The following is a 27055-nucleotide window of genomic DNA, read 5'->3' on the forward strand; positions in this document are numbered from 1 at the left end:
TAATGTTAGCCACCTAGCTAACGTTACCCACAACAAATTGGAATCATATCATACATTTAGAAAATTGGCAACATATTCTACGTCATGCGAATTCGTAACATATTGTATTACTTCCAAATCCGTAACATGTAATACGAATTGTAAATCTTAACATACGAAATGGGTGATGGACATCCACAAATATACCATACAAAACGTAACATATACTAAAAGGAATGTCTCGAATTTACATACAGAATAATATAAATGCTCTGAGACCAGGTTGGCCCTAAGAACACTTGGTATCAACCAATGTTCGTGATAAAGGATGTGCAGGTAAACAATTAGTAGCATCACCTTCGTGGTCTGACTGTGAAATCTGGAAGACAGTAGCATCTAAACAGCTGGAGAGATGAGCATTGAGAGGAAGACAGGAAGCTCTGTACCACAGTGGGGTTGGCTTTTGATATGGTATCGAAAACTTAGTGATTTGTGACACAGTTTGGTATACTGACATAGGGGCGCAAAGCTCTGCTGGTGAAAATATAATCTACTTGTGTGTGTATACAGTACCAGTCAAGGGTTTTTCTTTATTTGTACTATTTTCTACATTGTAGAATAATAGTGAAGGCATCAACTGAAATAACACATATGCAATCATGTAGTACCCAAAAAAGTGTTAAACAAATCAAAATATAGTTTATATTTGAGATTGTTCAAAGTAGCCACCCTTTGCCTTAAGCTTTGCAAACTATTGGCATTCTCTCAACCAGCTCCATAAGGTAGTCACCTGGAAAGCATTTCTGTTAACAGGTGTGCCTTGTTAAAAGTTAATTTGTGGAATTCCTTTCCTTCTTGGCATTTGAGCCAATTAGTTGTGACAAGGTAGGGGTGGTATACATAAGATAGCTGTAACGCTAGGGCGTAGTGGGTGCAGAGTCAGGAGCAGGAGGCAGAGAATGCAGGGTAGTGTTATTTATTTAACACACAACGGCAAAACACAAGCCGCCCCAACAGCGAACTAGAGCGCACACCAAAACCAACGTGCCCAAACACATGGGACAAAAACAGGTCGGCGCAACATACGCACTCGCACTTCAAAAACCAAAAACAGGTGCACACAATCAACAAAAAGGGGGAAAAGGAAATCAGTGGCAGCTAGTAGGCCGGCGACGACGACCGCAGAGCGCCACCCGAACAGGAGGGGGAGCTACCTACGGTAGGAGTCGTGACAGTACCCCCCCCCCCCCGACGCACGGCTCCCGCAGCGCGCTGACACCGGCCTCGAGGTCGACCCGGAGGGCGAGGCGCAGGGCGATACGGGTGGAGGCGATGGAAATCCCTTAACAGGGATGGGTCCAAGACGTCCCCCACCGGTACCCAGCACCTCTCCTCCGGGCCGTACCCCTCCCAGTCCACGAGGTACTGCAGGCCCCTCACCCGGCGTCTCGAGTCCAGAATGGCCCGTATGGTGTATGCCGGAGACCCCCCGATGTCCAGAGGGGGTGGAGGGACCTCCGGCAACTCCCCTTCCTGCAGGGGACCAGCTACCACCGACCTGAGGAGAGACACATGAAACGAGGGGTTAATATGGTAATAGGAAGGAAGTTGTAACCTATAACACACCTCGTTTATCCTCCTCAGGACTTTGAAGGGCCCTACACACTGCGGCCCCAGCTTCCGGCAGGGCAAGCGGAGGGGCAGGTTCCGGGTCGAGAGCCAGACCCTGTCCCCCGGTACGAACACGGGTGCCTCACTGCGGTGGCGGTCAGCGCTCCTCTTCTGCCGTCCACTGGCTTGTTTCAGGGATTCCTGGACGGCTCTTCAGGTCTCCTTGGAGCGCTGCACCCACTCCTCCACCGCAGGAGCCTCGGTCTGACTCTGGTGCCATGGTGCCAGGACCGGTTGGTAACCCAAAACACACTGGAAGGGTGATAGGTTAGTAGAGGAGTGGCGGAGTGAGTTCTGGGCCAACTCTGCCCATGGGAAGTACCTAGCCCACTCCCCTGGCCGGTCCTGGCAATACGACCACAGAAACCTGCCCACCTCCTGGTTCACCCTCTGCGCCTGCCCATTACTCTCAGGGTGATAACCGGAGGTCAAGCTGACCGAGACCCCCAGACGTTCCATAAACGCCTTCCATACCCTGGACGTGAACTGGGACCCTCGATCAAAGACAATGTCCTCCGGCACCCCGTAGTGCCGGAAGACGTGGGTAAATAGGGCCTCAGCAGTCTGTAGGGCCGTAGGGAGACCGGGCAACGGGGAGGAGACGGCAGGACTTTGAAAACCGATCCACAACAACCAGGACCGTAGTGTTCCCCTGAGACGGCGGGAGATCGGTCAGGAAGTCCACTGACAGGTGCGACCATGGCCGTTGTGGAACAGGGAGGGGCTGTAACTTCCCTCTCGGAAGGTGCCTAGGAGCCCTACTCTGGGCGCATACCGAACAGGAAGAGACGTAGACCCTAACGTCCTTAGCCAAGGTGGGCCACCAGTACTTCCCCCTGAGACCCCGCACTGTCCTCGTCACACCCGGATGACCCGAAGAGGGTAGAGTGTGGGCCCACCGAATCAATTGATCCCGAACACCAAGCGGCACGTACAAGCGACCCGTGGGACACTGTGAAGGTGCAGGTTCCACCCTTAACGCCCGCTCGATGTCCGAGTCCACCTCCCATACCACCGGTGCCACCAGCCTAGACGCCGGAATGATGGGAGTTGGATCAATGGGCTGGTCCTCTGTGTCATAGAGACGGGACAGCGCGTCGGCCTTCGTTTTCAGGGAGCCCGGTCTGTAGGAAATAGTAAACCTGAACCGGGTGAAGAACATGGCCCACCTTGCCTGACGCGGATTCAGTCTCCTAGCTGCCCGGATATACTCCAGGTTCCGATGGTTGGTCCAGATGAGAAAGGGGTGCTTAGCCCCCTCAAGCCAGTGTCTCCACACCCTCAGGGCTTTTACCACCGCTAACAATTCCCGGTCCCCCACATCATAGTTACGCTCCGCCGGACCGAGCTTCTTCGAAAAGGAAGTGCAGGGGCGGAGTTTAGGTGGCGTACCCGAGCGCTGTGACAGCATGGCACCCACCCCAGCCTCGGATGCGTCCACCTCCACTATGAAGGCTAGAGAGGGGTCCGGGTGCGCTAACATGAGTGCATCGGTGAACAGCGCCTTCAACCTCTTGAAGGCTCTGTCCGCCTCCGTCGACCACCGCAAACGCACCGGCCCCCCCTTCAGAAGTGAGGTAATGGGAGCCGCTACCTGGCCAAAACCCCAGATAAACCTCCGGTAGTAATTGGCAAACCCTAAGAACCGCTGCACCTCCTTCACCGTGGTTGGAGTCGGCCAATTACGCACGGCATTAACGCGGTCACACTCCATCACCACCCCCGTGGTGGAAATGCGATAACCCAGGAAGGAGACGACTCGTTTGGAGAACACACACTTCTCAGCCTTGATGTATAGGTCATGCTCCAGCAGTCTCCCAAGCACCTTGCGCACCAGAGACACATGCGCGGCGCGGGTGGCGGAATATATCAGAATATCATCGATATAGACAATCACGCCCTGCCCGTGCAGGTCCCTGAGAATCTCGTCTACAAAGGATTGAAAGACGGCTGGAGCATTCTTTAACCCATACGGCATAACGAGGTACTCATAATGGCCCGATGGGGTACTAAATGCGGTTTTCCACTCGTCTCCATCCTTGATACGCACCAGGTTATACGCGCTCCTGAGGTCCAGTTTTGTGAAGAACCTTGCTCCGTGAAATTATTCCACCGCCGTAGCGATCAGAGGTAGCGGGTAACTAAACCCCACCGTAATAGAATTTAGACCTCTGTAATCAATGCACGGACGCAGACCTCCCTCCTTTTTCTTCACAAAAAAGAAACTCGAGGAGGCGGTTGAAATGGAGGGCCGAATGTACCCCTGTCCCAGAGATTCCCTGACATATGTCTCCATAGCCAACATCTCCTCCTGTGACAAAGGGTACACGTGACTCTTTGGAAGTACAGCGTTTACCTGGAGATCTATCGCACAATCCCCCTGTCGATGAGGTGGTAATTTGGTCGCCCTCTTCTTACAGAAAGCGATCGCCAAATCGGCGTATTCAGGGGGGATGCGCACAGTGGAAACCTGGTCTGGACTCTCCACCGACGTAGCACCGATGGAAACTCCTATACACCTTCCTGAACACTCCTCTGACCACCCCTGGAGAACCCCCTGTCTCCACGAAAACCGGGGATTGTGACTAGCCAGCCAGGGAACCCCCAGCACCACCGGAAACCCAGGTGAGTCGATAAGGAAGAGACTAATCCGTTCCTTATGATTCCCCTGCGTTACCATGTCCAGTGGAACTGTTGCCTCCCTGACCAACCCTGACCCTAATGGCTGGCTATCTAGGGAGTGCACGGGGAAGGGGGGATCTATCGGCACTAGCGGAATACCCAGCTTAATGGCGAGTCCGCGATCCATAAAGTTCCCAGCTGCGCCTGATTCGACTAGAGCCCTATGCTGGGAAGAGGGAAAAAATCTGAAAAAACAATTTCAACGAACATGTGACCGACAGGGGGTTCTGGGTGAGTTTGATGCTGACTCACCTGGGGTGACCGAGAAGTGTTCAGCCTGCCCTCTTGACTCCCAGACTGACTCCTCCAGCACCGGTCGGCCGTGTGTCCTCTCCGACCACAGCTGGTGCAGTGATATATGTGCAGATGATGATGTGCAAGTAGAGATACTGGGGTGCAAAAGAGCAAGAGGGTAAGTAATAATATGGGGATGAGGTAGTCGGGTGTGCTATTTACAGATTGGCTGTGTACAGGTACAGTGATCGGTAAGCAGCTCTGACAGCTGATGCTTAAAGTTAGAGAGGGAGATATAAGACTCCAGCTACAGAGATGTTTGCAATTCGTTCCAGTCATTGACAGCAGAGAACTGGAAGGAAAGGCGGCCAAAGTAAGTGTTGGCTTTGGGGATGACCAGTGCAATATACCTGCTGGAGCGCGTGATATGGGTGGGTGTTGCTATGGTGACCAGTGAGCTGAGATAAGGCGGGGCTTTACCTAGCAAAGACTTATAGATGACCTGGAGCCAGTGGGTTTGGCAATGAATATGTAGCGAGGGCCAGCCAACAAGAGCATAAAGGTCGCAGTGCTGGGTTGTATATGGGGGCTATTTTGTAAATAACAACGCCGAAGTCAAGGAACAGTAGGATAGTCAGTTTTACAAGGGTATGTTTTGCGGCATGAGTGAAGGAGGATTTGTTGCGAAATAGGAAGCCGATTCTAGATTTAATTTTGGATTGGAGATGCTTAATGTGAGTCTGGAAGGAGAGTTTACAGTCTAACCAGACACCTAGGTATTTGTAGTTGTCCACATATTCTAGGTCAGAACCGTCCAGAGTAGTGATGCTAGTCGGGTGGGAGGGTGCGGGCAGCAATCGGTTGACGAGCATGCACTTAGTTTTACTAGCATTTAAAAGCATTTGGAGGCCACGGAAGGAGTGTTGTATGGCGTTGAAGCTCGTTTGGAGGTTTGTTAGCACTGTGTCCAAAGAAGTGGGGTCCCGTGTGGCTCAGTTGGTAGAGCATGGTGTTTGCAACACCAGGGTTGTGGGTTCGATTCCCACGGGAGACCAGTACGGAAAAAATGTATGAAATGTATGCATACTGTAAGTCGCTCTGGATAAGAGTGTCTGCTAAATGACTAAAATGTAAAATGTAAGTGCCAGATGTATACAGAATGGTGTCATCTGCATAGAGGTGGATCAGAGAATCACCAGCAGCAAGAGCGCCATCATTGATGTATACAGAGAAACAATTGAGCCCTGTGGCACCCCCATAGAGACTGCCAGAGGTCCGGACAACAGGCCCTCTGATTTGACACACTGAACTCTATCTGAGAAGTAGTTGGTGAACCAGGCGAGTCAGTCATTAGAGAAACCAAGGCTGTTGAGTCTCCCGATAAGAAGTGGTGATTGACAGAGTCGAAAGCCTTGGCAAGGTCGATGAATACAGCTGCACAGTATTGTCTCTTATCAATGGCGGCTATGATATCATTTAGGACCTTGAGCATGGCTGCACCCATGGCCAGCTCAGAAACCAGATTGCAAAGCAGAGAAGGTACGGTGGGATTCGAAATGGTCGGTGATCTGTTTGTTAACTTGGCTTTCGAAGACCTTAGAAAGGCAGGGCAGGGTAGGATAGTTATTGGTCTGACAGATCTCTGCAGTAGATTGCAACTCTGCCCCCTTTTGGCAGTTCTATCTTGTCGGAAAATGTTATAGTTAGGGCTGGAAATTTCAGGATTTTTGATGCACTTATAGTTGACCAGGGCTGCACTAGCAGGGCTGACATTTGACGAACTGACTTGTTGGAAAGGTGGCATCCTATGACGGTGCCACGTTGAAAGTCACTGAGCTCTTCAGTAAGGCCATTCTACTGCCATTGTTTGTCTATGGAGATTGCATGGCTGTGTGGCTGAAATGGCCAAATTCACTAATTTGAAGGGGTGTCCACAAACTTTTGTATATACAGTGCATGTACAATACCAAATGTAACATATCATACTAATTTGAATGTCACTGAAATCCTTTTACTATGTTACGTCCAGGTTGCAACCAGCATTAGAGCTCTTTCAAGTCTCATTATGAGTTGAGCTGAGTACAATGCCACAATGAGATTCAAAGATCTTTACAGTTCAACATCACTGTTAAAGCTGCAATATGTAACTTTTTGGGCGGCCTGACCAAATGCACATAGAAATATGAGTTATAGATTTATAATTCGCATTGAAAGCAAGTCTATGAAGCGGAAGATCTGTTCTATGTGCACTATTTTTATGCTTCCCGTTCTTAAATTTCGTTTTTGTGTATTTTACTTTCGGTTTTGTACACCAGTTTCAAAAAGTTGAAAATACAATATTTTTGGTTATTGAAAATACATTTCACAGCGGTTTAGATGGTACAAAGATTCTTTGCACATATTTTGTTTTGCTTGTTTTGTAACATAAACTGAAAATTGTACCAACAGGAAATGGAAGTGATTTCTTCATAATCCATCTTTCAAGTTTGTCAATGTTACATAAAGCTCTATACACTTCGTCATATAAACACAGCTTTTCCCCGACTGCCCATCCAAGCCATGGCAGAGTGCTGTATGGGCCCTGCAGTAAAGCACATTTGTAGCTTGTGTGCTGATTTTAAATGGCCTGTCTACACCTCAATATCTTATATGTTTGTCTATAGACATGCAAACTGAACTCTACGTCGTTTGTATTCATATGCATATATTGGGAATGAATAGATATTAGACAAAACATGATAAATAGCTTCTACAATGTTGTTGTGTGTTTTGTATCTCAAATAGGTTTCACAATCTTATTTGACGTCCAACGCGGGATGGGCGGGGCTTGGGAGAAAGGGCGGTGTACCTCCGGAGCGCGGACGGGGCTGTCCGTGAATACTCCGTTGTCTCAAAAGGCACAGTGCGCTCGTCGGAACTTAATAAAGATTTCATCCGGTTAGGAATGTAAATTGTTATGTAGAGTTTGGTAAATATATGGAAGTAAAAAGAGAAAAGGGTAAAAAGAGAAGTAAACGTACATTTTTCATGACAGTCATAACCTGTCATTCCTACCTTGAATCCTTCCTAAGGTAAGTTCGCTTTCTTTGACTGCATAACATCTTGTTGTTTTTCTTCTTTACCTTGCCTTTGTTTTGTGTCCGTTTTAGGCTGATGTGGTCAAAGTTAATACATCAGAAAAAACGAATCATATTTATGCAACATTCATACTCATAGTCAATCCTAAGCATATTCCTAGGTAGAAGTCACTTCACACTTAAACTTTTTCTTAGCTATTCTTTTTCCTGAGCTACAAAACTAGATGTGAAAAGTAGGTATTTCTGTATCTTATCAGATACAGCAGTAGCCTGAAGATGTTGTTCTGCATATCCAAGCGTGCATTGTAAAACCTGTTGCCTAGACACTTTTTTGTTTTGTTTGTGGTTTGACCTGTAACTCTTTTGCTGGGGTCTCAGTAATAATTTGAATGACAGGTTTGTGAAATCCTTTGGTGTCCTTGGAATAAGTGAGCGATGTTACCCTCTCTGCAAAGTGCATCTCCAAGGTAATCGCCTCACAAGCTCGCACGACACGTTGCTTACTGTAGCAAAATGGCTTCTATTAATTGCAGTGCAGACAAAGGCTTTGAACAGTTGTGTGGTAGTTACTCGGTTGATGATAAAGATCACCACAACTCTCACAGTGCCTTCAGAAAGTATTCACGCCCCTTGACCTTTTCCACATGTTGTTGCGTGACAGACTGAATTTAAAATGGATTCAATTTAGATTTTGTCACTAGCCCATAATGTGAAAGTAGAATTACATTTGTTGTCATTTTTACAAATTCATAAAAAATGTAAAGCTGAAATGTCGAGTCAATAAGTATACTGAACAAAAACATAAACACAACATGAAAAGTGTTGATTTCATGAGCTGAAATAAAATATCCCAGAAATTTTCCATACACATAGCCTTCCCTGTAGCTCAGTTGGTAGAGCATGGTGTTTGCAACACCAGGGTTGTGGGTTCGATTCCCACGGGGGGCCAGCACAGGAAGAAAAAAAAAAAAATGTATGAAATGTATGCATTCACTACTGTAAGTTGCTCTGGATAAGAGCGTCTGCTAAATGACTAAAATGTAAATGACTAAAATGTAATACACACAAAATATTATTTTTCTAATTTTGTGCACAAATTTGTTTACATCCATGTTAGTGAGCATTTCTCCTTTGACAAGATAATCCATCCACCTGACTGACGTGGCATATCAAGAAGCTAATTAAACAGCATGACCATTACACAGGTGCACCTTGTGCTGGGGAGGATAAAAGGCAATTCTAAAATGTGCAGTTGTCACACAAAACAAGTTTTGAGGGAGCGTGCAATTGTCATGCTGACTGCAGGAATGTCCACCAGAGCTGTTGCCAGAGAATTGAATGTTCAATTCTCTACCATAAGCCACGTCCAAAGTCGTTTTAGAGAATTTGTCAGTATGTCCAACTGGCCACACAACCACAGACCACGTGTAACCACGCCAGCCCAGGACCTCCACATCCGGCTTCTTCACCTGCGGGATCGTCTGAGACCAGCCACCTGGACAGCTGATGAAACTGAGGCATATTTTTGTCTGTAATAAAGCTTTTTTTGTGGGGAAAAATTTGTTCTGATTGGGTGGGCCTGGTTCCCAACTGGCTGCACCCCTGCCCTGTCATGTGAAATCCATAGATTAGAGCCTAATTTATTTATTTCAAGTGACTGATTTCTGAACTGTAACTCACTAAAATCGTTGAAATTGGTGCATGTTGCATTTTTTTATATTTTTGTTCAGTATATTTAACCCCTTTGTTATGGCAAGCCTAAATAATAAGTATTGACTCAGTCAATTTAATTCATTTTGAATTCAGGCTGTAACACAAAATGTGGAATAAGTCAATAGGTATGAATACTTTCTGAAGGCACTGTATTTGAAAGCTGTCATTCACTGGCATTTCACTATGGAGTACTTTCTAGGTCAGGGATGGGCAACTGGCCCCAATTAGAATAGTAGAATTCACAAGGTGCAAGTTTGAAATTTCATTGTGCATCAGCAGTTTTTCACTTGTTATGCCTGTCACTGACAGTCAGTCAATTATCCCATGTCAGCTACCATTTTTTAGACTGGTAAATTAGCTGGAGAGACTATCTAAACTTCTAGTAATCATGGTCAAATTACCGACCGGGAAGCCCCCATTGATTTTGTTAGTCACTGTCATTCAGATATCATATTAAAAACTGCAAATATTCCTCTCTGCCCCATGGCAAAATGTGTTGAATTATAGGAAATGAGTTACAGTATAAATTGCCAAATCTTCTCTCCGCCTCATGGCAAAATGAGTAGAATTACAGGAAATTAATTCTAAAACTTGTATTCTCTCTGCTGTCAAGAGGGGAGCCAGTAAAATGTTTTGCCCGCAAGGTGGTGGTGGGGGGGGGGCAACAAAATGTAACTTAGGGCCGGCTCTGTATTCATGTGGGAACGCAGACCTGACACTGCGGCCCCTCATGATGAGTTCAGATTTTTTGTGGTCCCCACCCCGATCAAAGTAGCCCATCCCTGTTCTAGGTTATTCACTGTTGTTTGACTTGTCTCTTCACTCTCTGTAGACTCCCCCCCCTGCTGGACAGCCACAGTCAGTGTGAGGAGAATGATGAGACAATGAGTGACGTATCCATATCTAGTTCCCTACGCTTAAGACCCCAGAGTCAACTCAATTATCCAGAAGTCCTCAGCCAGAGCAGGATGGCCAATAGAGAGCCATACGGCAGCCAAGAAGAACCATCGTCAAGATCCAGCCCAAACTGGCCACCCCACGGACTATGTGCTGGCTACAGCCCCCAGACACCCTACCCCAGACAGGAAGAGATGTGTCTGAGTGCCCTGGACCACCAGAGGTACGCCTGGTTGAAATCCAGCGTTGCCAACAGCAGCGATGGACGCACTGGAGGGCCATACCCAGACAGCCTGCCATCCTACTCATACCCCCACTGTGCAGACTTTGCCAGTTGCCCAGTAGAGGAGGGCTATCATCACTCACTCCCTGGGCGATACAGCCCCAGCATCAGTAGCCTGGAGCAGCCGTACTCTCTGCTCTCCTGCCCACCAGAGGCTGCCCTCCGCTACCCTTTCCTTCCCCCGTACCCCTATCCAACCCAGGGCCCGGTCTGCTGTGCACAGTGCCCTGCACAGGGGCTCGGAATGGGCCGTGTCCTACAGATCGTTCCAAGGCCAAGTTACCGTCCACCCTACTATGGTGAGTTCCAGTTCCAGTCATATGGGGTGTGTGTAAAACTATATTTAGTATATTGAGTTGCACCCCCCTTTCGCCCTCAGAACAGCCTCAATTCGTCGGGCCATGGACGCTGCAAGGTGTCAAGTATTCCACAGGAATTCTGACCCATGTTGACTCCAGTGCGTCCCACAATTGTGTCAAGTTGGCTGGATGTCCTTTGGGTGGTGGACCATTCTTGATACACACGGGAAACTGTTGAGCGTGAAAAAACCCAGCTGCGTTGCAGTTCTTGACAAAAACCGGTGCGCCTGGCACCTACTACCATACACTGTTGTCTTGCCCATTCATCCTCTAAATGGCACAACTCAAGGCTTAAAAATCCTTCTTTAACCTGTCTCATCCCCTGTAACTTGTCTCCCACTGCTTGAAGTGGATTTAACAGGTGACATCAATAAGGGATCATAGTTTTCACCTGGATTAGCCTGGTCAGTCTATGTCATGGAAAGAGCAGGTGTTCTTAATGTTTTGTACACTGTGTATGTCACAAGCATCCCAGGCCATATGTGGCATCCTATTCCTCAGAGGCACTCATATGTTGTCCTTCCACCTCCTAAAGTGTTAGATCATCCACAGTGCATGCAGCAACATATTCTGTCTATAAACAGGTTCCCATCCAACCTTTTTTTATGCGAGTGAAGTACATGTTAGATAAAACATGTCATGACAGGCCTGATGGAAACAACAAATTTGACAGTAAACTTTCCAAATGTCGACAAAACAAAATACGCTAGACAAGGTGGGATCTTTTTGAGTCGGTAAAAATGTATAACGCGAGAAATAGTGATGGAGGCGCCTTATGATGGCTATTAGATCAATATTTGCACATATAAACTTGAAGTCACGCGTTGACATCGTGTGTGGTCCTCCCACTATGACACCTAGCTACAGATGAAATACATTATGATGAATTTCACAGGGTGGTGAAAGTGCTAGGTGATGAGCTTGATGCTCCTTTCCATGAAAAAATGTTCTGGTGACAAGATCATCGATGCTTTCCTGCCGTTTGACAAATAACAATAATCTTGCTATTTTGTCCATAATAATCTCATCATGTAGGCCATACCCGCACTGTATCTGCGAGTTCTTGCCTAGAGTGCAGTGCGTGTGCCAAGACCAGAGTGTAGTGTGCACATTCACTATATAACCCGTCAAAAATGGTGATAAAACCAATAGTAGAGTTGAAAATGCGATGGAAACCTATTTAACTTGTACTTTATTCGGTACATGGAAATTTAACCGCAAAAGTTACTTTCATGTGCACTACGTCATAACGCACAGCATTTTATCCGCAAACAAGTCAATTTGATGGAAACACATCTCTGGTGGGAAAATGCTGTTATTGTTTTATGTGGGTTTTAGAATATTCCCATGGAAATTTGTCATCAATTGGACGGAAACAAAGCTAATGACAATTAAAATGATACTCTTTGTATGTATTTGTTACTATATATAGACATAAATGCTTACATAGTGTGTGTTTGTAAGCATTTATGTCTACAAAAATAATTAGTACCAGTCAAAAGTATGGACACCTACTCATTCAAGGGGTTTTCTTTATTTTTTTACATTGTAGAATAATAGTGAAGACATCAAAACTGTGAAATAAAACAAATGGAATCATGTAGTAACCAAAAAAGTGTTAAACAAATCCAAATATATTTTTCAAAATAGCCACCCTTTGCCTTGATGACAGCTTTGCAACACTCTTGGCATTCTCTCAACCAACTTCACCTGGAATGCTTTTCCAACAGTTTTGAAGGAGTTCCCACATATGCTGAGCACTTGTTGGCTGCTTTTCCTTCACTCTGCGGTGGAGGCCAGGTCATCTGATGCAAAACTCCATCACTCTCCTTTTTGGTCAAATAGCCCTTACACAGCCTGGAGGTGTGTTGTGGGTCATTGTCCTGTTGAAAAACAAATGATAGTCCCACTAAGCGCAAACCAGATGGGATGGCGTATCGCTGCAGAATGCTGTGGTAGCCATGCTGGTGAAGTGTGCATTGAATTCTAAATAAATCACTGAGTGTCACCAGCAAAGCACCATCACACCACCTCCTTCTCCATGCTTCACGGTGGGAACCACACATGCGGAGATCATCTACTCTGCATCTCACAAAGACATGGCAGTTGGAACCAAAAATCTAAAATTTGGACTCATCAGACCATAGGACACGAGCAATGGACAGTCTAATGTCCATTGCTCATGTTTCTTGGCACAAGCAAATCTCGTCTTATTATTGGTGTGCTTTAGTAGTGTTTTTTTTGCAGCAATTCGACCATGAAGGCCTGATTTCACGCAGTCTCCTCTGAACAGTTGATGTTGAGATGTCTGTTACTTTAACTCTGAAGCATTTATTTGGGATGCAATTTCTAAGGCTGGTAACTAATGAACTTATCCTCTGCTGCAGAGGTAACTCTGGGTCTTCATTTCCTGTGGGGGTCCTCATGAGAGCCAGTTTCATCATAGCGCTTGATGTTTTTTTGCGACTGCACTTGAAGAAACTTTCAAAGTTCTTAATCTTCCTGATTGACTGACATTCATGTCTTAAAGTAATGATGGACTGTTGTTTCTCTTTGCTTAATTCAGCTGTTCATGCCATAATATGGACTTGGTTTTTACCAAATAGGGCTGTCTTCTGTATACAACCCATACCTTGTCACAACACAACTGATTGGCTCAAACGTATTAAGAAGGAAAGAAATTCCACAAATTAACTTTTAACAAGACACTCCTGTTAATTTAAATGCATTCCAGGTGACTACCTCATGAAGCTGGTTGAGAGAATGCAAATGGTGTGCAAAGCTATCATCAAGGCAAAGGGGGGCTACTTTGAAGAATCTCAGATATAAAATATATTGTGATTTGTTTAACACTTTTTTTGTGTTATTTCATAGTTTTGATGTCTTCACTATTATTCTACAATGTAAAAACCCTTGAATGAGTAGATGTGTCCAAACTTTTGACTGGTACTATTTTCTAAATAAAATAATATATTGGTGTCGTATCAGGTCCGGACCACTGCAGACATCAAGATGCAGCTGGCACCACTCAAAGGTGAGTTGTCTAACTAACCCATCTTTTAAATTGTTTTACATTACGGGGGCCTGAGATTAAAAATAAATACAACAAATACAATATAAATATAGGACAAAACACATCACAACAAAGACAACAACATAGCAAGGCAGCAACACATGACAACACAGCATGATAGCAACACAACATGACAACAACATGGTAGCAACACAAAACATGGTACAAACATTATTGGGCACAGAACAGCACAAAGGGCAAGAAGGTAGAGACAACAATACATCACACAAAGAAGCCACTATCGTCAGAGTGTCCATGATTGAGTCTTCGAATGAAGAGATTGAGATAAAACTGCCCAGTTTGAGTGTTTGTTGCAGCTCGTTCCGGTTGCTAGCTGCAGCGAACTGAAAAGACGAGCGACCCAGGGATGTGTGTGCTTTGGGGACCTTTAACAGAATGTGACTGGCAGAACGGGTGTTGTATGTGGAGGATGAGGGCTGCAGTAGATATCTCAGATAGGGGGGAGTGAGGCCTAAGAGTTTTATAAATAAGCATCAACCAGTGGGTCTTGCAGTGGGTTTACAGAGATGACCAGTTTACAAAGGAGTATAGAGCGCAGTGATGTCTCCTACAAGGAGCAAAAGTTGGCAAATCTGATGGCCGAATGGTAAAGAACATCTAGCGGCTCGAGAGCACCCTTACCTGCCGATCTATAAATTACGTCTCCGTAATCTAGTATGGGTAGGATGGTCATCTGAATCAGGGTTAGTTTGGCAGCTGGGGTGAAAGAGATTTAACTTTAGCCTGCAGCTTTGATATGTGCTGAGAGAAGTACAGTGCACCATCTAGCCATACTCCCAAGTACTTGTTTGAGGTGACTACCTCAAGCTCTAAACCCTCAGAGGTAGTAATAACACCTGTGGGAAGAGGGGCCTTCTTCTTACCAAACCACGAGACCTTTGTTTTGGAGGTGTTCAGAACAAGGTTAAGGGCAGAGATAGCTTGTTGGACACTAAGAAAGCTTTGTTGTAGAGTTAACACAAAATCCGGGGAGGGGCCAGCTGAGTATGACTGTATCATCTGCATATAAATGGATGAGAGAGCTTCCTACTGTCTGAGCAATGTTGTTGATGTAAATTGAGAAGAGCGTGGGGCCTAGGATCGAGCCTTGGGGTACTCCCTTGGTGACAGGCAGTGGCTGAGACAGCAGATTTTCTGACTTTATACACTGCACTCTTTGAGAGAGGTAGTTAGCAAACCAGGCCAAAGACCCCTCAGAGACACCAATACTCCTTAGTCAGCCCACAAGAATGAAATGGCCTACCGTATCAAAAGCTTTGGCCAAGTCAATAAAAATAGCAACACAACATTGCTTAGAATCAAGGGCAATGGTGACATCATTGAGGACCTTTAAGGTTGCAGTGACACATCCATAACCTGAGTGGAAACCAGATTGCATACCAGAGAGAATACTGTAGACATCAAGAAAGCCAGTCAGTTGATTATTGACAAGTTTTTCCAACACTTTTGATAAACAGGGCAAAATAGAACTAGGCCTATGACAGTTAGGATCAGCTTGATCTCCCCCTTTTAAATAAAGGACAAACTGTGGCTACCTTCCAAGCAAAGGGAACCTCCCCAGAAAGGAGAGACAGGCTTGGTGATGATAGGGGCAACAACCTTAAAGAAGAAAGGGTATTTTGGGGGTCAAGTTTAAGGAGCTCCTTTAGGAACTCTGACTCAGTGACTGCCTGCAGGGGGAAACTTTGTAGCTGGGCAGGGGGAAAAGAGGGAGAAGCATCGGGGATAGTCACATTAGAAGGGGTGGGAGATGAGGAAATGTTGGACGGGCTCTGATGTTACAACTTCCCCTCAATGTTTTACTTCCTTGGTTACATTTTAAAAACTGTCTAGTGTAAACGATGACATCCGTGACAATATCAAACCATTTGAAGAGGATGATTTAAGGAATGCATACTGTAAATTATTCGACAGAGAAGAGTTCTGACAATCTAATTATGTCAATTACATGTAACATACTCTTTTTCCATTGGAACAGGCATGTGCTTTTAATAATAACGTGTTTTCGGTTCCAGACTCTGCATGCCACTGAAGTCGTACACAAACAGTACAGGCCGTAACACAGCGTTAGCTGTACGGTGGACACCACAGGAGGCTGGTGGGAGGAGCTATAGGAGGACAGGCTCATTGTAAAGAATGGAATGGAATTAATGGAACGGTATCAAACATATGGAAACCACACGTTTGACTCATTCCATTCCATCCATTACAATGAGCCCGTCCTCCCATAGCACCTCCCACCAGCCTCCACTTATGAACACACATCATAGGTAATGGTTTAGTACAGACCAATAGACAAGGGGTCCAAGCAACCAAACAAAGTGGGAACTCAAATATCTAAAAGGCCAATAACTGCCTGGACAGTTTCCCCTAGAGGGATAAATAAAGTATTGGCTCAGTTAGAACATGACGCTACAACACTTACAACACCAGGGTTGTGGGTTTGATTCCCACGGCGATCAGTATGGGAAAAAGTACAAAAATGAATCCACTTAAGTCGCTCTGGACAAGAGCATCTGCTAAATGACTAAAATGTAAATGTAAATTACACTTAGTGTAAGTTAAGTTCTTGACTGGCACAATGATTTGACTTGTCTCTCCCATCACAGTGAGAGCTTTGTCCCCCAACACAGACAAAGTGACAGACCTGGGAGTAGTACACAGCTGTCATTGGAGCAAAGTAAGCGCTGTGCAGAGTATGGTTGACAAACTGCCAATAGTATCAACATGGAATTTTTTGTCTTTTCTTACTAGCACTGACTTTGCAGATAGTTGCTTTATTAAGGAACATTTTTAATTACTATGATTGTGATATGTGGTTGTCTCACCTAGCTACCTTAAGATGAATGTGACTAACTGTAAGTCGCTCTGAATAGGAGCATCTGCTAAATGACAAAAATGTAAAATGTTTGTGATATTATACAAATAGGAGTGATTACACACGTGTTTCTGTTGGTCCACATGGTGTGCTATTTAACAGCACACAGTGCTATTGAGTAACATGTTATTTGTTTATTTTAGGAAAGGTCTTTGTCACCTATGAGAGAGACAGCGACAACCATTTTAAAGAGACCATGAACTTTGTTTCCCTGCTGCGACACAACGGCTTTGACACTAGTGTAAGGTTATTTTATTCCTCATCACTTTTTACAGTTCAGAATCAGACTTTCACTTGACATTTACTGATGTTTCTCTTCCTGTATGGTTTCAGGTGGATGTATTTGAGCAACAGCTCATCAGTATTAGCGCCATTGACTTCATGGAAAAATACATCAACGAGGTAAAATGGCTGATTCAACCTCAGATGACTTTGACAAGATGGTAGAAATGCTTCTTAACCTTTTAATCAATGCTGTTACATCACAAATTAAGTGAAGTTAGCTTGTGTCAACATGAAGTGCCCTGGGCTGAGGGCTAATCCTTTCTATCTCCACCTTCACAGAAATATTACCTTATCATCATTGTTATCAGTCCCAAGTATCATGAGACCGTAACGGGGGCTAATATCTATATGGAGAAAGACGAGAGGATGTTACACACAGTCTATATCCATAAGCAGGTGAACTTATGGCAGTCCATAAAGAAAACGAATGATAATCATCTATCAAAAATAATGTTTTCATTGATTTCATGCTTCACTTCTAGAAAGTGATATGAAAGTGTGACTATGTTACAGCTGCAGAATGAGTTCATTCAGAATGGATGCCAGAACTTCAGATTCATTCCCATACTGTTTCCAGGAGCTAAAAAGGTATGGGACTTATGTGGAAATGAATGTAGTTTTTTTTAAAGCACTAAAACACTTTACTAGGAAACTGAAAGACAATAGCTCTTATTTACTGAATTCAGTAAGATCAATGCCCTCTTTCTAGCAGCCTCTCTCCCTCTAGCCTGTTTATACCTTACGCTAACACCACTAAAGGTTGGTGGCACCTTAATTGGGGAGGACGGGCTCATGGTAATGGCTGGAACGGAATGAATGAATTCCATGTGTTTGATAGCATTCCATTTACTCCATTCCAGCCATTATTATGATCCGTCCCCCCCTCAGCAAAACGATTGTACCCATGTTTTCACATGTGTCCACACGTGGTATTAAAATGTGTCTTTTCCGTCCACTGTGTCTGCATTGTGACCAGGTTTTCTGGTCCCTCCCTGTATGCAAATGATATGACAGATATTGTTTCAAATTAATATGTATTATTTATTTTAAGACACCTATTGATGCCACAAGTCAATGGTGACACCTGTCAATGGTATTAGAGGGTGGGAAATTATGATTTAAATGGTTTCACTGTTCAGATCCGTTTACACTTGTACAATATCCAGACACAATGCGTGCCTGACTACCTCCAGAGGTGGGCAGGAAGATCTGATCACAATCAGATGCTTCTTTTAATCATCTACACCTATCTAAAAGTGTGGGCACAATCAGAATGTGGACAAGATCAGGACAAAGGCTGCATGTTAGAACCAGGTATAAGCAGGTCTTCTGTCTGTCTCAGTGCCATGTTCCTGCCTGGCTCCAGAACACTCTAGTCTACACCTGGCCAAAGGACAGAGACGACATCCTACGTCGACTGATGAGAGTGGAGAAGTACAACCCTCCGCCTGTTGGGGAGCTACCCACCATCGTCTCCACCCCCCTCTAGAACCACAGCCTGCTGGGTTTACTTTACAGTGAAGTCCAGTCATGCTGTTTTTCCATCAGGACTGGGTCCCACTCCCAGCCTTTTTTGGGGTGAAGGCACTAGTGTTATTCTAGGGAATTTGTGTTTCCATAGCTATGGCTGAGTGACACTAAGGAGTTGTGAAGCACATAATCAATAACCTCTGAATACTCTTGTCTTTTGAGAACATCTGTTGCAGTATTCTGCCCAGGGAGGTTGCAATAAATTGGATTTGATTGATATTTACCCTGTCTTATTTCAGTTGGTTTGCTCCCTATAAAAACTACTATTGCATGCATCCAAGATGAGTGAATAAATAGAACATTATTTTACTAAATAAATGTTTTCCCTTATGGAAATACTCTTTTAAACGGAGGCATTTTGACTTGGACTTAAGTCACGATTTTCATGACTCTGACTCGACCAGTGATGACTTTGTCAGTCTTTCTCTCTTGCATGATTCAACATGCTAGCTATAACAGCAAATGTGACATAGCTACCGTACTAGCAGTCTAGCCTTACTTAGCTTTTTACCTGATGAAATATTGATTTAAAGATTGTTGGACCGCAGCTTTTAGCATGACTTGGGACTCAAGTATAAAGGACTCGAAGTTGGACTCCAGGTATAGTGACTTAGACCCCGCTGGGCAGTGATTGAGTACCTAGACAGACAATTTTGACAGGTCGGTCCATCGGCAAAGAATATCTGCATCTGAAATGGTGCACTATCACAGGTGTCAAACTCATTCCAGAGACTAAAGTGTCTGTGGGTTTTCACTCCTCCCTTGTACTTGAATGATTAAGGTAATTGATTAGTTAGGACCTCCCCGCACCTGGTTATCTAGGTCTTAATAAGATTAGTTTGACAACTAGGTGAGGGGAGGTCCTAAGTCTTCGTTTGACAATAATTGAAAGGAAGTAACAGACCAGCAGACACTCGGACCTCCACGGAGTTTGACACCCCCTGCCCTAGAGTGACATGGTTAATGCTATACGGGATCCTTGGGACATCCCGACCCTAAACCTTTTACATTTCATCTTCAATGAGGTGATGTCCCATGGGCTCTTTTCCATAGTGACATACCTGTTATTCTTGTAGTGCAGGAATGTGTTTTAGTTCTAACATGGGCCCCCTCCGGGCACATAGCAAAGCTGAACCGCATATGAGACAACTCCCTGCTGACTGAAAGACCCACTAGATTACCTAACTTCTATGATCTGACTTCCCTGCCCCCAATGTTTTCAATCAAATTTAAAACACATGCAACAAATGTGAGCTGGTAGATTAGCCCACCCTGGAGAGGGGAACATTTGATTCAAAACATTGCAGTGCCATGGTCCCATGGGGAGTTGAATATTAGGCTGTGTTTATACAGGCAGCTCAAATCTGATATTTTCCTCTAATTGTTCTTTTGACCAACCACATCATCTCTTTTTCAGAGCTGATGTGATTGCTCAAAAGACCAATTAGTGAAAATGGATCAGAATCGGGCTGCCTGTGTAAACGCAGCCCTAGTGGCATATCCAGAGACCAAATAACTACTGAACAGATAACACATTTCTGACAAGGGAGGAATTGCAGTGAATCAGATTCATTTATTTAACGCCTCTAGGGCAGGGTGCTGCTAATGTTATGTAATGCCCCACCATAAAAGGCCTTTCTTCTACTTAGTGCTGCAACAAAGACAGCCGGTTTTATTGTAGTCACACACAGTGGTGCAACAGCATGGCTTTAGTTGAAATAGACACAGTGTCACCACTGAATGTACCAATATGCTTTCAATCTGTCGTATACTGTAGCGCTCTGACCAACAGACAGGCATGGTTTAGAGGACATAGAGAAGGACAACTCCTCATTCATACATTACTTCATTATGTTTCACTGAGGTTTTGGCAAATCGTTCATGCAACCTACAACCAGTCCCATTCCTATTGAATGTGAATCAACAGTAGAAATAAAACACACTTGTGAAATAACAATGTTTATATTTAAGGTAGTAAGAAGGGCACCTAGTGCCAGAGAAGAGCGGAAGACACATCCCACTGGGCACAGATGTCAATTCAACATCTATTCCATGTTGGCTCAACGTGGAAACAATGTTGATTCAATCAGTGTGTGCCCAAGTGGGATTACTCTAACAAAAAATCATTGTAGTGCAAAATCCTGAGTCAAAGTAACCATTAGCTAGCTTGTGAAAATGATCTCACATTTGTTAAACATAACTCTGCAAACTGAACATACTCCAGGCATACTGTGTAGAGTTTTTACCTCTGGGGATTATTGTGGAAATGAAGTTAATATTACGACTCACAGATCACAGCGAACATTGCATACCTTCAGGACTGGGAGCTGGGCACCCCTGACAAACTGTAGTCATGGTTTTAGAGCAGAGATGCCTATGGTGCCAGCATTATCCTAACCATCCTGTTCTGTGTTGGAGATCAGAGGTTAAGGAAAGAGAAGGCTGAGGCTGATTGGCTGCTGGTGGATGTGAGGTCGTATGTAGGCGTTGTATTGCTGATGTCATCGACACAGAGTAGCGGTGTGTTTGTAGGGGTAACACTCAGGCGCTCCCTCCCTTCTCTCTTTTCCACCTGAGGCTGCAGATCTCCATTCCTCTCTGTAAGGGTTGATGGACACACAGACCTCCCTCTGGTCACCAGCTCCATGCCACTGAACAAAGAGAGTCTACCCCCACAGGGCTGCTCGATCTGGGGGTCCGTGACTCGGAATGGGTCCCTCTCTGTCTGGAGTTCTGAGTCTTTTACTATAACATCTGAGGTGAGCTGGGTCTCACCAGTCCTAAACCCAATCTGACTGTCCACAAACTCTTCATCCTGACTAGCAGACCCTCTCTCATCATCAAGGTTGAGATTCAGTAACCTCTCAGATGTACCCCTTTGGGCCCAGCCCAGGTCAGGCAGGGGAGGGGGTTGAGCTTGCCCCCCAGGTGACTGCTCAGTCTCAGGGTCTCTCCCTCTGTGATGGTTAAAGACCGTGATGTCACCTGGGCGTGTTGGCAGTAGCAGTGTGGGACTTGTGGGAGTGGGGGGCTGGTCCGAGGAGGATAGAGGAACACCATTGGCTGCTGCTGCATCACATCCGGCACCAATGATTGGCCCGCCCATCAGAGCCTTAAACTGACGAAGGATCTGGAAGGCAAAACCATCCTTTTTTACAATGCAAAACTACATAGTGTATGTACCAAGAGTCAACCATCGTAGATCATCATCTTCGATTATAACACCCAGGCTCATCACACTCTGTCTCTCTGGTGTTTACTTATTATTAAAGGTTCAATATGCACAAATCGCTCTGCCATTCCCTGGTTGCTAAAATTCTAATAGTTCGCTTCATTTCAGTTTGTGACAAAACAAGCAATATAGTGTAGAGAATCATTGTTCCATCTAAGCTGCTGTGAGCAGGTCGAGAGTTTCAAGTTGCTTGGTGTCCACATCACCAATGAACTATCATGGTCCAAACACACCAAGACAGTCTTGAAGAGGGCACGACAACACCTTGTCCCCCTCAGGAGACTGAAAACATTTGGCATGGGCCCCAAGATCCTCAAAAGGTTCTACAGCTGCACCATCGAGAGCATCCTGACCGGTTGCATCACCGCCTGGTATGGCAACTGCTCGGCATCTGACCGTAAGGCGTTACAGAAGGTAGTGCAAACAACCCAGTACATCACTGGGGCCAAGCTCCCTGCCATCCAGGACCTATACAATAGGCGGTGTCAGAGTAAAGCCCATAAAATTGTCAAAGACTCCTGTCACCCAAGTTATAGACTGTTTTCTCTGCTACCGCATGGCAGGCCTTCAGAGCTTCAAACTCTCTAACACACAGGTCCTTTCTCAGCTCCTGTCTGCCTGTGGTGGGAGCAGTCACACACTTCCTATAAAACTGCAGTCGGGAGAACAAGATATTCAGAAGTAAGTATTTTGATAAGATTTAGAGGATGACTGCACTGGTTAGATAAATCTATGGTCCAAGTCATTTCTAGTTAGTCCACACTCAGTTTCCACTTGATTATTCCCTAAGAGTCCCCATAGCAACATCGGGGGCCACTGACACAATACATAACAATTGAAGCCAAATTCCTTGGCAGGCAATTCCTGTAAGTCGCTCTGGATAAGAGCGTCTGCTAAATGACTTAAATGTAAATGTTCTCCCACTGACATACAGTACATCACCAAAAGTATGTGGACACCCCTTCAAATGAGTGGATTTGGCTATTTCAGCCACACCCGTTGCTGAAAGGTGTATAAAATCGAGAACACAGCCATGCAATCGCCATAGACAAATATTGGCAGTAGAATGGCCCGTACTGAAGAGCTCAGAGACTTTCAACATGGCACCATCATAGGATGACACATTTCCAACAGGTCAGTTCATCAAATTTCTGCCCTGCTAGAGCTGCCCCCAGTCAACTTTAAGTGATGTTACTTTGAAGTGGAAACGTCTAGGAGCAACAATGGCTCAGTCGCGAAGTGGTAGACCACACAAGCTCACAGGATGGGACCACCAAGTGCTGAAGCGTTAAAAGTCGCCTGTCCTCGGTTGCAACACTCACTACCGAGTTCAAAACTGCCTCTGGAAGCAACGTCAACACAATAACTGTTCGTCGGGAGCTTCATGAAATGGATTTCCATGGCCGAGCAGCTACACACAAGCCTAAGATCACCATGCGCAATGCCAAGCGTGGGCTAGAATGGTGTAAAGCTCGCTGCCATTGGACTCTGGAGCAGTGGAAATGCATTCTCTGGAGTGATGAATCACACTTCACCATCTGGCAGTCCGACGGATGAATCTGGGTTTGGCGGATGCCAGGAGAATGCTACTTGCCCGAATGCATAGTGCCAACTGTAAAGTTTGGTGGAGGAGGAATAATGGTCTGGGGCTGTTTTTCATGGTTCAGGCTCCTTGTTCCAGCAATGTTCTAATATTTTGTGGAAAGCCTTCCCAGAATAATGGAGGATGTTATAGCAGCAAAGGGGGGGGGGGGACCAACTCCATATTAATGCTCATGATTTTGGAATGAGATGTACGATGAGCAGGTGTGAAACCGAAAGTAAAAAAGACGCAAAAACAAAACTTAAGAATGGAAAGCATATAAATAGCACACATAGAACAGATTTACCGCTTCTTAGACTTGCTTTCAATGGGAATGAAATATCTATAACTCATTTCTATGTGAATTTGGTTTGGTCACCTAAAAAGTTACATATTGCAGCTTTAAAGGTAATAACTAGACTATGCGTTACCTTGATGGTCTTGTTGGCCACAGGCCCTGGGGGTCCCTCACTCAGCTGGACCAGCCTCCTCTGGGTCACCCCGAAGATTTGCTCCAGAGACAGCAGATCAGAGGTCATGAGACAGGCCACAGCACACAGCGCCCTCTGGTGAGACGGAGGGAAGCAGCACATTCACACATATTTGAGATTTGATGTTTATTTTTCAAGAGAAACCTAGTCAAAATAGCAGCACATTCAAGACACATGTATATTGACTGTACCATCTGGGCAGTCTGTGACGGGTCCTGCAGTCTGCGAGAGAGCAGCTCCACCACCACCTCACAGTTCAGAGTGGAACACCTGGGGACAGATGGGAGGGAATTAAAACATCCAAAAACACACTGGACAAAAATCAAGGTGAAGGCAGACAGGAACAAAGGTCGAAGCCAATGCTCTAATAACATGCAACCTATTGGTCTGTACTGACTCCTTGATGAAGTGCTGGTTCTCCTCTCTGGACAGGAAGACCTTGGAGCCCTCAGTCATCCTGCTGATCAGCGCCATCTCCTGCCCACAGTCCCCTAACTGCATAGCCTCCACCCTGACACAGAGAAAGGTAGATGGAGGGAGACTCAGCATGGTTGACTCATTTAGTATTTTCCTGGTAATGACTTCTTATATCATGTAATATTTCCACCGTTCTGATAGGTCTCCGGAGCTCTCCCTACTGGCTCCCGATTGGCTACCGGTGCCACCTGAATTGCTGCTACCGCCCCCCGAGACCTGGCAGTGGTCTGCGTTCTCCTGACAGGAGTTGTGGGAGGAGCTATGGCTGCTGTCAATCTCCTCCCAGCCCCCACCCACCTGCCCTGGACACCGCTGGGAAACTAAGAGTGGGGGAAGAGAGAGAGGGAACAGGCCAGGATATTGAGAGAAGTACAGGCGAAGAAGGCTTTCAGTCCTGTCAAACATGTAACAACTATGTAATAAAAGCCTAATGATCTAATCAATATAACAGCTGATTTAAAAACACCTTTGGGTCTGTGAGGAGGCACAGTGTAGGCACATGCTGGCACTGCCACCTCTACAGGGCCCGAAGGCGCCACCACCGCCCGGTAGTGGTTGTCATGGAGACGGATACCCTGGTGTTCCATCGGGGGCAGGACGGCACTAGCCACAAACTCAGTAGCCTTGCGGATCTTGTCCATCAGGGTCTCACCACCTGCCGGAAACAGGACGTGATATAAGACATGGATTTGACTGGGTGTAATTGAAATCTATTCAAACAGGTCCACTGAGCCACATGAAACCAAAATGGTGGCCTACTTGTTATGTTCTTCCCTGGGCTGTAGCCAAACCCCTGCATTCTGGATCCGTGGGCAGACTCCGACCCCATGCCTGGAACAAAAGACCTCAGCGATAAAAGACAACCATTGTACTTGTCTGCCTGCCTTTCCCCACTCTTCCCATCCACTCCCTCTTTTCCCACTGTCTCTTCCTCTTTCCTCCCTGCTTCTTTCTTCTTCTCCACCCTCCCTCCTTTTCTCTAACTCAATCTCTCTGCCAGAAGGATTGGTTTAACTTGATTGTAATTGAGGTCACATCCATTCATTCAGTAGCCAGATGTCTGTCATTAGTAGCAGTATTAGGTCAGAGATTGTTTGTTAACTAATAAGAGAGATACACATGCAATAACAATACAATGTACTCACCCATGTTGGCCATGGCTAGTTTGCATGGAGACGTGCTGCTCTGGTGGGAGACTGTCTCTGTGAAGAGTAACCTGGCCAATTCCTGAAGACCGATAAAGACAGAGAGTTTGTGAGTTTCAAAAAGACGCATTGGGGGATAGTAATTGTTTTAGACATTGTTTTGGCTCACCTGTGCCGTGGCCCTCACTTTCTGGTACATAGCAGTGCCATGGATGGGGTCAAGAGGACCACTGTAAACTGATATTCAGCATAACACACAGATTCAGTATAACACTCATAGCTCTCCGAAACCCTACTGTCATAAAGAGAAGGATGAAATGGAGACACTGAAATGCATTAGTGGTCACATCATCATCTCACCTGAGGCCTGCTGGATGAAGGTGGAGTTCCGTCTGAGTTCCGTCAGAAAGTGAGGTGATCCGTGGCCACAGAGATGGACGAAGATCTTCAGAACCTGGAAGGACAGAGAGGATGGAAAGGGAAGAGGCACAGGAGGAACAGATGAATAGCTGATATGATATATGGTGAAGATTAGCTGCATTCTTCTACATGATTCCTCTTCTGCCTCAGTTAACAAATCAAGGTCAAATTCAGTGTTTGGGGGCTTCTAAAATGCAGCTGAAAGCCTGGTGACCTGGCTAGTTGAGCTCACCTTTATTTTGACATGGCAGGATTCTACCTGCAGCCTCTCCAACAGGTACTCCAACAGGCACTGACCACACCCAGTGGACTCCTGGGAGATTTCTGCAGCGCCAGGAGGGTAAAGGATACAAACTGTACTGTCTTTGGGTTGACATTGAAAAGAATAGGATCTCCCTAAATGATCTTTAATATCAGAACACAGTACTGTATCAGCATACAGTGAGAGGTGATGGGGATAAAAGGATACTTCCGATTTCTTCAAAGAGGTATCCAGGACAGGGCTTTTCGTCATCTGCTGTTGCTTTCATCAAAGTGGGAACCTGAGAGGGTGAGAGATCATGCATGGATTGGCCAACAGATGAACACCAGAATAGACCATTTAGCTAGGATTTGTGTCATTTTATGTTTGGGTTTATAGCGAAAAGCACAGGGTGGTGGGTCCAGCGTAATACACTGTGGGAAGAAATCATACCAATTGACTATAGAGCTCAAGTCTTATATTAGTCTGATCACGACAAACGATTTATGTCCTGGGAGTGTGATATCATATGATGTGCTAGCATGCTAACGTTAGCTAACTAGGTTGCTGTGGTACAGTAAACAGTGGGCGTAATGGGATTTACAAAACAATGTACTGTTCCCCCATAAAGTGACATATATGAATTATATCAACATGTTATTCGCAAGCGTTTATATTGGTAAATAACACCTACTTTCTGAAGGAAAGACAGTCGTTCCATGAATGTTGCCATGATTTTGCAATAACTGGAGGCTACACATCTCTTCCTTGGGACAGACAACGAG

General features: G+C 45.3%; 2 protein-coding genes across 4 annotated transcripts; one reads left to right on the forward strand and one right to left on the reverse strand.

The window, feature by feature from the left end:
* Nucleotides 1-1496: 1496 nt before the first annotated feature.
* tepsin (TEPSIN adaptor related protein complex 4 accessory protein) lies at nucleotides 1497-27055 on the reverse strand. Of its 2 annotated transcripts, XM_029697814.1 has the most exons (14): nucleotides 26965-27055; nucleotides 26499-26571; nucleotides 26262-26353; nucleotides 25970-26063; nucleotides 25779-25846; nucleotides 25610-25691; nucleotides 25224-25295; nucleotides 24931-25119; nucleotides 24595-24784; nucleotides 24385-24498; nucleotides 24179-24257; nucleotides 23928-24062; nucleotides 4585-4721; nucleotides 1497-1537 (listed from the first exon to the last, which is right to left on the reverse strand). In XM_029697814.1, the coding sequence occupies exons 1-13, from the start codon at nucleotides 27001-27003 to the stop codon at nucleotides 4605-4607; spliced, it is 1344 nt and encodes a 447-aa protein (XP_029553674.1). In that variant the 5' UTR covers nucleotides 27004-27055; the 3' UTR covers nucleotides 1497-1537; nucleotides 4585-4604. The 2 variants fall into 2 exon arrangements, with proteins under 2 accessions (XP_029553674.1, XP_029553673.1); XM_029697813.1 differs by lacking the exons at nucleotides 1497-1537; nucleotides 4585-4721 and adding an exon at nucleotides 20232-21812.
* On the forward strand, nucleotides 7372-18905 carry LOC115152905 (adapter protein CIKS). Of its 2 annotated transcripts, none has more exons than XM_029697827.1 (10): nucleotides 7372-7637; nucleotides 8022-8110; nucleotides 10189-10835; nucleotides 13884-13929; nucleotides 16599-16669; nucleotides 17011-17108; nucleotides 17201-17269; nucleotides 17432-17548; nucleotides 17666-17740; nucleotides 18495-18905. In XM_029697827.1, the coding sequence occupies exons 2-10, from the start codon at nucleotides 8079-8081 to the stop codon at nucleotides 18639-18641; spliced, it is 1302 nt and encodes a 433-aa protein (XP_029553687.1). In that variant the 5' UTR covers nucleotides 7372-7637; nucleotides 8022-8078; the 3' UTR covers nucleotides 18642-18905. The 2 variants fall into 2 exon arrangements, with proteins under 2 accessions (XP_029553687.1, XP_029553688.1); XM_029697828.1 differs by having other exon boundaries at nucleotides 8040-8110.

This window comes from Salmo trutta, chromosome 18 (genome assembly GCF_901001165.1).
Source record: "Salmo trutta chromosome 18, fSalTru1.1, whole genome shotgun sequence".
In the NCBI taxonomy this organism is placed as follows: domain Eukaryota; kingdom Metazoa; phylum Chordata; class Actinopteri; order Salmoniformes; family Salmonidae; genus Salmo; species Salmo trutta.